Source organism: Pelobates fuscus, chromosome 5 (genome assembly GCF_036172605.1).
Source record: "Pelobates fuscus isolate aPelFus1 chromosome 5, aPelFus1.pri, whole genome shotgun sequence".
NCBI classification, from domain to species: Eukaryota; Metazoa; Chordata; class Amphibia; order Anura; family Pelobatidae; genus Pelobates; species Pelobates fuscus.
In genome coordinates, this window is record NC_086321.1 from 2,335,246 (window position 1) to 2,345,597 (window position 10,352).

The window sequence follows — 10,352 nt, forward strand, 5'->3', positions numbered from 1 at the left end:
GGCCTTTATAATTATTATACTGACTGCTCTCTATCACAGCATGGCCTTTATAATTATTATACTGACTGCTCTCTATCACAGCATGGCCTTTATAATTATTATACTGACTGCTCTCTATCACAGCATGGCCTTTATAATTATTATACTGACTGCTCTCTATCACAGCATGGCCTTTATAATTATTATACTGACTGCTCTCTATCACGGCATGGCCTTTATAATTATTATACTGACTGCTCTCTATCACGGCATGGCCTTTATAATTATTATAATGACTGCTCTCTATCACAGCATGGCCTTTATAATTATTATACTGACTGCTCTCTATCACAGCATGGCCTTTATAATTATTATACTGACTGCTCTTTATCACAGCATGGCCTTTATAATTATTATACTGACTGCTCTCTATCACAGCATGGCCTTTATAATTATTATACTGACTGCTCTTTATCACAGCATGGTCTTTATAATTAATATACTGACTGCTCTCTATCACGGCATGGTCTTTATAATTAATATACTGACTGCTCTCTATCACGGCATGGCCTTTATAATTAATATACTGACTGCTCTCTATCACGGCATGGCCTTTATAATTAATATACTGACTGCTCTCTATCACAGCATGGCCTTTATAATTATTATACTGACTGCTCTCTATCACAGCATGGCCTTTATAATTATTATACTGACTGCTCTCTATCACGCAATGGTCTTTATAATTATCATACCGACTGCTCTCTATCACAGCATGGCCTTTATAATTATTATAATGACTGCTCTCTATCACAGCATGGCCTTTATAATTAATATACTGACTGCTCTCTATCACGGCATGGCCTTTATAATTATTATACTGACTGCTCTCTATCACAGCATGGCCTTTATAATTATTATACTGACTGCTCTCTATCACAGCATGGCCTTTATAATTATTATACTGACTGCTCTCTATCATGGCATGGCCTTTATAATTATTATACTGACTGCTCTCTATCACGGCATGGTCTTTATATCTATTATACTGACTGCTCTCTATCACGCAATGGCCTTTATAATTAATATACTGACTGCTCTCTATCATGGCATGGCCTTTATAATTCTTATACTGACTGCTCTCTATCACGGCATGGTCTTTATATCTATTATACTGACTGCTCTCTATCACGCAATGGCCTTTATAATTAATATACTGACTGCTCTCTATCATGGCATGGCCTTTATAATTCTTATACTGACTGCTCTCTATCACAGCATGGCCTTTATAATTATTAGAATGACTGCTCTCTATCATGGCATGGCCTTTATAATTAATATACTGACTGCTCTCTATCACGCAATGGTCTTTATAATTATTATACCGACTGCTCTCTATCACAGCATGGCCTTTATAATTATTATACTGACTGCTCTCTATCACGGCATGGCCTTTATAATTAATATACTGACTGCTCTCTATCACGCAATGGCCTTTATAATTAATATACTGACTGCTCTCTATCACAGCATGGCCTTTATAATTATTATAATGACTGCTCTCTATCATGGCATGGCCTTTATAATTAATATACTGACTGCTCTCTATCACGCAATGGTCTTTATAATTAATATACTGACTGCTCTCTATCACGCTCTCTATCTCGCTCTCTATCACGCAATTAATATAATGACTGCTCTCTATTATGGCATGGCCTTTATAATTAATATACTGACTGCTCTCTATCACGCAATGGTCTTTATAATTATTATACTGACTGCTCTCTATCACAGCATGGCCTTTATAATTATTAGAATGACTGCTCTCTATCACAGCATGGCCTTTATAATTATTATAATGACTGCTCTCTATCATGGCATGGCCTTTATAATTAATATACTGACTGCTCTCTATCACGCAATGGTCTTTATAATTATTATACCGACTGCTCTCTATCACAGCATGGTCTTTATAATTATTAGAATGACTGCTCTCTATCACGGCATGGCCTTTATAATTATTATACTGACTGCTCTCTATCACGGCATGGCCTTTATAATTAATATACTGACTGCTCTCTATCACGGCATGGCCTTTATAATTATTAGAATGACTGCTCTCTATCACAGCATGGCCTTTATAATTATATAATGACTGCTCTCTATCACGGCATGGCCTTTATAATTAATATACTGACTGCTCTCTATCACGGCATGGCCTTTATAATTAATATACTGACTGCTCTCTATCACGGCATGGTCTTTATATCTATTATACTGACTGCTCTCTATCACGCAATGGCCTTTATAATTATTATACTGACTGCTCTCTATCATGGCATGGTCTTTATAATTATTATACTGACTGCTCTCTATCACAGCATGGTCTTTATAATTATTATACCGACTGCTCTCTATCACGGCATGGCCTTTATAATTATTATACTGACTGCTCTCTATCACGGCATGGCCTTTATAATTAATATACTGACTGCTCTCTATCACGGCATGGCCTTTATAATTATTAGAATGACTGCTCTCTATCACAGCATGGCCTTTATAATTATATAATGACTGCTCTCTATCACGGCATGGCCTTTATAATTAATATACTGACTGCTCTCTATCACGGCATGGCCTTTATAATTAATATACTGACTGCTCTCTATCACGGCATGGTCTTTATATCTATTATACTGACTGCTCTCTATCACGCAATGGCCTTTATAATTATTATACTGACTGCTCTCTATCATGGCATGGTCTTTATAATTATTATACTGACTGCTCTCTATCACAGCATGGTCTTTATAATTATTATACTGACTGCTCTCTATCACAGCATGGCCTTTATAATTATTATAATGACTGCTCTCTATCACGGCATGGCCTTTATAATTAATATACTGACTGCTCTCTATCACGGCATGGCCTTTATAATTATTATACTGACTGCTCTCTATCATGGCATGGTCTTTATAATTATTATACTGACTGCTCTCTATCACGGCATGGCCTTTATAATTATTATAATGACTGCTCTCTATCACGGCATGGCCTTTATAATTAATATACTGACTGCTCTCTATCACAGCATGGCCTTTATAATTAATATACTGACTGCTCTCTATCATGGCATGGTCTTTATAATTATTATACTGACTGCTCTCTATCACGGCATGGCCTTTTATACTATTTATTTATGTTTCAGGTGCCCAGGGCAGTGATGAACATGGCCTTAGCACAGGTAATACCAGAGGGTGATGGCTTTGTGAGGGCTCTTTTTACTGGCCAGTCGCTGCCTAATTTACTTTTCCCAAGCAGTGCCTACTTACCGATTGACACATTTCTAACAGTAATAGATCTAATCAGTAATCAGCAGCTAATAACTCCCTCTCTAGGAGCTACTACCTACTACTTAGTGACTGGTTTCCAACCCTCATTATAGGCTGCCAAAAAAACGGAAATGGTTACTTCGACCAGCATGACCACTTTTGTGATTTGAAGTGGTGATGGTGCCTGGAGTCTGTATGGGCAGTGTTTTGCTATGACCTGGAGGGAAGGATTATGTTCTGCATGGATAATGCTGATTAATCTGTAAGATCAGGTGTCTAACTCACAGAGTGCTGGTAACCGACAGACAATGGTGGCTAATGTGGCTCCCCACCCTCCCTGACATCGGAGCGTTAGTCCTGACAAGGGCTTTTCCTCTGCTGAATCTGTGGATCCCCAGTATGGGGTCTCCATTCAAAATATACGCAAGCCCCTCCCATGCGTCCCTGTGTCTGAGAGATAATTGAGTAAAAACTGAGTAACTCAATTATCTCTCAGTTACTGGGAAATACATGGAATATACATAAAACACCCCAAAATCATGGTCATATTTTACAGGAACCCACAAATCTTACATCCCCAAATAGCCCAGATCTAAGCACCCAAGTTGTCCAAATAGCACTCAGATCCTTTTGCTAGAACGGAATCGCCATTCGGGTAAAGTTCTGACCAGCCGGCCACGAGGTGATGGCCCAAAACAGTTCCAGAGAATTGAGGACGAAGGCCAGTCTACTTTCAAGGGTTCCTGTGCGAACATCGACGAACGTTCCCCCTGGCTTATAGGAAGCGAATGCTCCCCCCAGTCGGTTGTTCCTATCTCCCGAACATCGTTTGTTTAGTTGGTCAGTAAGTGGGATGGGCAGCGATACAATCTTTGCCTGGGTTTGTGGAATTGCGTGTCCGAAAATAGTTCCAGGCGTTCGACCATGTACCGCTGCCTGTGTTTGGGAGACAAAATGGTCGCCACTGGAGCACGTGCATTCGGGGTATACGAATGGCGGACACTCAGGGAAAGCCCTCAAGTAATGACTTAATTGCATTTAACATCCAGGGGTGGTCGGTGTTCGTGGAGGTATAAAAAGTGGGACCATTCATTTTAAGACGAACAAGGGGGGTACGGACAACCAAACAAAATGGGAATGAGTCTGCTACACCTCCAACATCAGAGGAGGAGGAGGACCTGGCTGCAGGGAGAATGAAGACAGATTTTAGCTACGGTATTTTATTTTTGTTCTTTGGGGAGGTGGGGGAAGGGGACCAAGGAATAAAGGTTTATATTAAAACACTGTTTATTTGGTTGGAGAAAAGCTTGAACATTAAACCATACATCTTCCAGCAAAAAGACACAGTAATTATATAGCATTACATGGAAACCATCAAGCACATATTAAATGGTAACAAACGGCAATAAAATAGATGAAAAGGCCAAGATCATACAAAACAAACGTATTCTTTCTGAGTCATTTAAATGGCCAATTCCCAGCAGAAATGAACCCGAAAACGTGCACAGATCTCTATCTGTACCAGGACGACGTCCCAGGTTAATACATTTTTGAAGGAATGCGCCATCACTTGGTTAGGTAATATTTGTTTTCCACTGTTGGTTTGCTCATTCAAAACTCCCCTAGTTCGGTTCCCGAACAAAGACCACCCCAACATCTAATTAGAAAGTGGAATACAAAGTATCCAGTACGAAACCACAGCGGAAAATATTACTAAAAGGCTCCCCTGGGTGTCTGCCATTTCATGTAATCGAAGCACGTGGTCGACACCGGTGAATATGGAACTGCTGCCTTTTCAAATTCCCGACCACCTATATGAACGGCATTCGGAAAATATAAACTACTGAATGTGGGTAGCATTCGACACTTAAAAGAGTTTGGATATTGTGTATGGCTTTCGTACAAAAACCCTCGAACCGAGACTGGCTGTTGCCACGATTTCTCTGGAACTATTTTGGGCTTCTACCTTGTGGCCCGCCTGTCAAAATTCTACCTCGTTGGGAATTAAGAGTGCTTGCATGCATTAAACAGATCTACTCCCAGCATTCAGTCTCGACTAATCTGTGGGGGGAAAGGCGATACCAGCGATATTTACTTTCATGAGTGTTAGAGCTACGTTATTTTTGGGAAAGGGAATCCATGGCAGCGATATACTGGCGGTCCGTCCCAACATTATATACAGGGTGCAATGCACATGCTCAGGGTGAGCCTAACAACATTGTATGAAGAGATGTTATTGGCAGTCAGCCGGTAAAAATTAGCAACAAGGTCGATGTGACGGAGCTCCCGTGCTCTGACTGAGTACCTCCCTGTGTATATCTATTAAATATGTGCAGATTGTGTATTGATCAGTATATCTATTAAATATGTGCAGATTGTGTATTGATCAGTATATTTATTAAATATGTGCAGATTGTGTATTGATCAGTATATTTATTAAATAATATCTGCAGATTGTGTATTGATCGGGTATATTTATTGAATAATATCTGCAGATTGTGTATTGATCTGTATATTTATTGAATAATATGGGCTGATTGTGTATTGATCGGGTATATTTATTGAATAATATCTGCAGATTGTGTATTGATCTGTATATTTATTGAATAATATGGGCTGATTGTGTATTGATCGGTATATTTCTTGAATAATATTATATTTATGAATCCTTTATCATACCAGGTACCATGTTGGCTATAATATTTGGAGTCATGTTCGCAGTGACGGCTGTGGCTTTCTTTATATACTTCAGGAAGAGCCAGACAAGAAATAGAAGGTAAAACTTATCTACACATTTAGGTAAAACACATGAAATTACACAATGGGTGGGTGCAATCCTTAATCAGAAATATTCAGCCACATGTTGGATGGAGGTGGGATTGGAGCTCGATATAAATGTGGGATTGGGGCTCGATATAAATGTGGGATTGGGGCTCGATATAAATGTGGGATTGGGGCTCGATATAAAGGTGGGATTGGGGCTCGATATAAATGTGGGATTGGGGCTCGATATAAAGGTGGGATTGGGGCTCGATATAAATGTGGGATTGGGGCTCGATATAAAGGTGGGATTGGGGATTGACCCTCACCTCACTCCACTTAGAATAGAAGCTGGTTAAGCAGAACCTTGTGCTGTGAACCTCACCTTAATGTATAAAAATACATGCTGAAAAATATATGTGCAAGGCTTGTTTAACCCCTTAAGGACCAAACTTCTGGAATAAAAGGGAATCATGACATGTCACACATGTCATGTGTCCTTAAGGGGTTAAATACCGACAGGTGTCTGAATTCACGCTCCTCCAAGTGCACTTGTAATAATTTGGGCTCCCTTGGATATACCAAAGATCACATTGGATCTATATCAATCCCCTTAGAATAGAATCTGGTTAAGCAGCACCTCGTGCTGTGACCCTCACCTCGCTCCCCTTAGAATGGAAGCTAGTTGAGGAGGACCTCGTGCTGTGACCCTCACCTCTCTCCCCTTAGAATGGAAGCTAGTTGAGGAGGACCTCGTGCTGTGACCCTCACCTCTCCCCCCTTAGAATGGAAGCTAGTTGAGAAGGACCTCGTGCTGTGACCCTCACCTCTCTCCCCTTAGAATGGAAGCTAGTTGAGGAGGACCTCGTGCTGTGACCCTCACCTCTCTCCCCTTAGAATGGAAGCTAGTTGAGAAGGACCTCGTGCTGTGACCCTCACCTCGCTCCCCTTAGAATGGAAGCTAGTTGAGAAGGACCTCGTGCTGTGACCCTCACCTCTCTCCCCTTAGAATGGAAGCTAGTTGAGGAGGACCTCATGCTGTGACCCTCACCTCTCTCCCCTTAGAATGGAAGCTAGTGGAGAAGGACCTCGTGCTGTGACCCTCACCTCTCTCCCCTTAGAATGGAAGCTAGTTGAGAAGGACCTCGTGCTGTGACCCTCACCTCTCTCCCCTTAGAATGGAAGATAGTTGAGGAGGACCTCATGCTGTGACCCTCACCTCTCTCCCCTTAGAATGGAAGCTTTTTTTTTTCCCCCATTGTTGCGTTACAAAATTCTGGATTTTACTTTGTCCTTTTATGGGCCTGTATGGTTTTGCCCCATTCGGTGCAGTGATGTTCCCTACTAAGACCCTGGATAGATGACAGCAGAATACGCGTCAGATTTGCTAAGAACCTTTTAGATAGAGGAGAATTGGGAGAACGTTATTTCCTACATGATTTAAGTTCATGTCCAGAAAGACTTTCTATTTAATTAAATGGGAGGAGGAAAACGTGTGCTGTGTTTACCGCTACAGTCTAATAGAGAGACACACTGGACCTTTTTAACTTACTCCAGAGTTTATGTACTAAAGTGAGAATTTCAAATTTAAGATCAAAATAGAAAAACTGAAATATACTATAAGTTGGCAGTGATTTCAGTTTGACTGTTCTGGTCTTAAATTTCAAATTCACTTTGAATTCTGATTTTAGTAAATAAAGTCAATGTTTATTATATATATTATATTTATATTCACTAAACTCCAAATTTTCACAAATTAATCCACAAAAAAAAGCTGCGACTATTGGGACATTTTCCAGATCAATTAAGTATGTCTGAGCTTTCCCATTTAGATTCAGTTCATGAGTTTCTCGAATTGTCCTACTCGTTCAGGAAAAGAAGATCGCTGACAATGTCTTTGTATTTTTTTATTTTAATTTTTAGGTCTGGATCTGAAAATAAATCCAATGTTATCTATAAAGCAGCCACCACAGAAGAGAACGTGGCCTAATGACGTACAATGCGAAATGTTTCACCGTTGTGTGTGCCTTAATCCTGCAGTCTCTTCCAGCAGTCAGTGTCCTCCAGCAGGCAGTCTCCTCCAGCAAACTCCTCCAGCAGGCAGTCTCCTCCAGCAAGCAGTCTCCTCCAGCAAGCAGTCTCCTCCAGCAAACTCCTCAAGCAGTCAGTCTCCTCCAGCAAGCAGTCTCCTCCAGCAAACTCCTCCAGCAGGCAGTCTCCTCCAGCAAACTCCTCCAGCAGGCAGTCTCCTCCAGCAAGCAGTCTCCTCCAGCAAACTCCTCAAGCAGTCAGTCTCCTCCAGCAGGCAGTCTCCTCCAGCAAACTCCTCCAGCAGGCAGTCTCCTCCAGCAAACTCCTCCAGCAGGCAGTCTCCTCCAGCAAACTCCTCAAGCAGGCAGTCTCCTCCAGCAGGCAGTCTCCTCCAGCAAACTCCTCAAGCAGGCAGTCTCCTCCAGCAGTCAGTGTCCTCCAGCAGGCAGTCTCCTCCAGCAAACTCCTCCAGCAGGCAGTCTCCTCCAGCAGGCAGTCCCCTCCAGCAGGCAGTCCCCTCCAGCAGGCAGTCCCCTCCAGCAGGCAGTCCCCTCCAGCAGGCAGTCCCCTCCAGCAGGCAGTCCCCTCCAGCAGGCAGTCTCCTCCAGCAGGCAGTCTCCTCCAGCAGGCAGTCCCCTCCAGCAGGCAGTCTCCTCCAGCAAACTCCTCCAGCAGGCAATCCCCTCCAGCAGGCAGTCTCCTCCAGCAGGCAGTCTCCTCCAGCATGCAGTCCCCTCCAGCAGGCAGTCTTCCCCCAGCAGGCAGGCAGTCTCCCCCAGCAGGCAGTCAATCTCCTCCAGCTGTCTCTTCCAGCAGGCAGTCTCCTCCAGCAGGCAGGCAGGCAGTCCCCTCCAGCATGCAGTCAATCTCCTCCAGCTGTCTCTTCCAGCAGGCAGTCTCCTCCAGCAGGCAGGCAGGCAGTCCCCTCCAGCATGCAGTCAATCTCCTCCAGCTGTCTCTTCCAGCAGGCAGTCTCATCCAGCAGGCAGGCAGGCAGTCCCCTCCAGCATGCAGTCTCCCCCCAGTAGGCAGGCAGGCAGTCTCCTCCAGCAGGCAGTCTCCTCCAGCATGCAGTCCCCTCCAGCATGCAGTCCCCTCCAGTAGGCAGTCTTCCCCCAGCAGACAGGCAGGCAGTCTCCCCCAGCAGGCAGTCAATCTCCTCCAGCTGTCTCTTCCAGCAGGCGGTCTCCTCCAGCTGTCTCTTCCAGCAGGCAGTCCCCTCCAGCAGGCAGTCAAAGGTGTCTCTTCCAGCAGGCAGTCTCCTCCAGCTGTCTCTTCCAGCAGGCAGTCCCCTCCAGCTGTCTCTTCCAGCAGGCAGTCCCCTCCAGCAGGCAGTCTCCTCCAGCTGTCTCTTCCAGCAGGCAGTCCCCTCCAGCAGTCTCTTCCAGCAGGCAGTCCCCTCCAGCAGGCAGTCTCCTCCAGCTGTCTATTCCAGAAGTCAGTCTCCTCCAGCATGCAGTCCCCTCCAGCAGGCAGTCTCCCCCCAGCAGGCAGGCAGGCAGTCTCCCCCAGCAGGCAGTCAATCTCCTCCAGCCAGTCTCCCTCCAGCAGGCAGTCTCCCTCCAGCTGTCTCTTCCAGCAGGCAGTCCCCTCCAGCAGTCCTTGCATGGTTGGCCCTGCAATAAATGTTATATCTGGAGTATACACAAAACTTCTGCTCAGCCTGACTAAGTGATCCTGGGCTAGACCTTGGTTATAAATCTTCCAAACTTGGATAAAACCTACCCAGGGTTCTCGGAGACCTCTAGCATTATCAGAACCTGTGATCATGGAAGCTCCCACTGCTCCTGTTTATTGTGAATTGACACAGACTGAATTCTGGGTGATACAGTAAATGTAATAATCCAAGGGAATGCCACATTGTGCGTTTTTTGTTTTCAAAAATATATAAATAAATATTTTGTCTTATTGAATCTCCTGTTTGACAAAACTGATATTAATTAATGTATTCTAAAATGTTATGTTGATTGTGATACATGGAATCAAACACATTAACTTAGCTAACCAGAAATACATTGTATTATTGCAATACAGGTACCTGACCCTATATTCCAGAGGCCACTCAGCACAATCTCCGGCGCTATGGGGGAGCAGTGTCTGAGTGTCTGGCAGAAGGGGGATTTACCAAACCCGCTGTGACTGGGGGGCGCGTAATGAGCCGTGACAATAAAGAATGCCCTTTATCACAGTTCGCTAGGCCACGCAACAACATGACGTCAGAAACACAGGAGGGTGAGGGAAATCGGG

General features: G+C 43.6%; 1 protein-coding gene across 1 annotated transcript in view; it reads left to right on the forward strand.

Moving 5' to 3' along the window:
* Nucleotides 1–8,245, forward strand: part of CA9 (carbonic anhydrase 9) — a 256,454-nt gene extending 248,209 nt beyond the window's left edge. Inside the window, exons 10-12 of the mRNA XM_063453520.1 lie at nucleotides 3,191–3,226; nucleotides 5,997–6,090; nucleotides 7,998–8,245. Of these exons, the coding sequence (XP_063309590.1) occupies nucleotides 3,191–3,226; nucleotides 5,997–6,090; nucleotides 7,998–8,064 (197 nt within the window). The 3' untranslated portion in view covers nucleotides 8,065–8,245. The remainder of the gene's footprint in view (nucleotides 1–3,190; nucleotides 3,227–5,996; nucleotides 6,091–7,997) is intronic.
* Nucleotides 8,246–10,352: the final 2,107 nt, after the last annotated feature.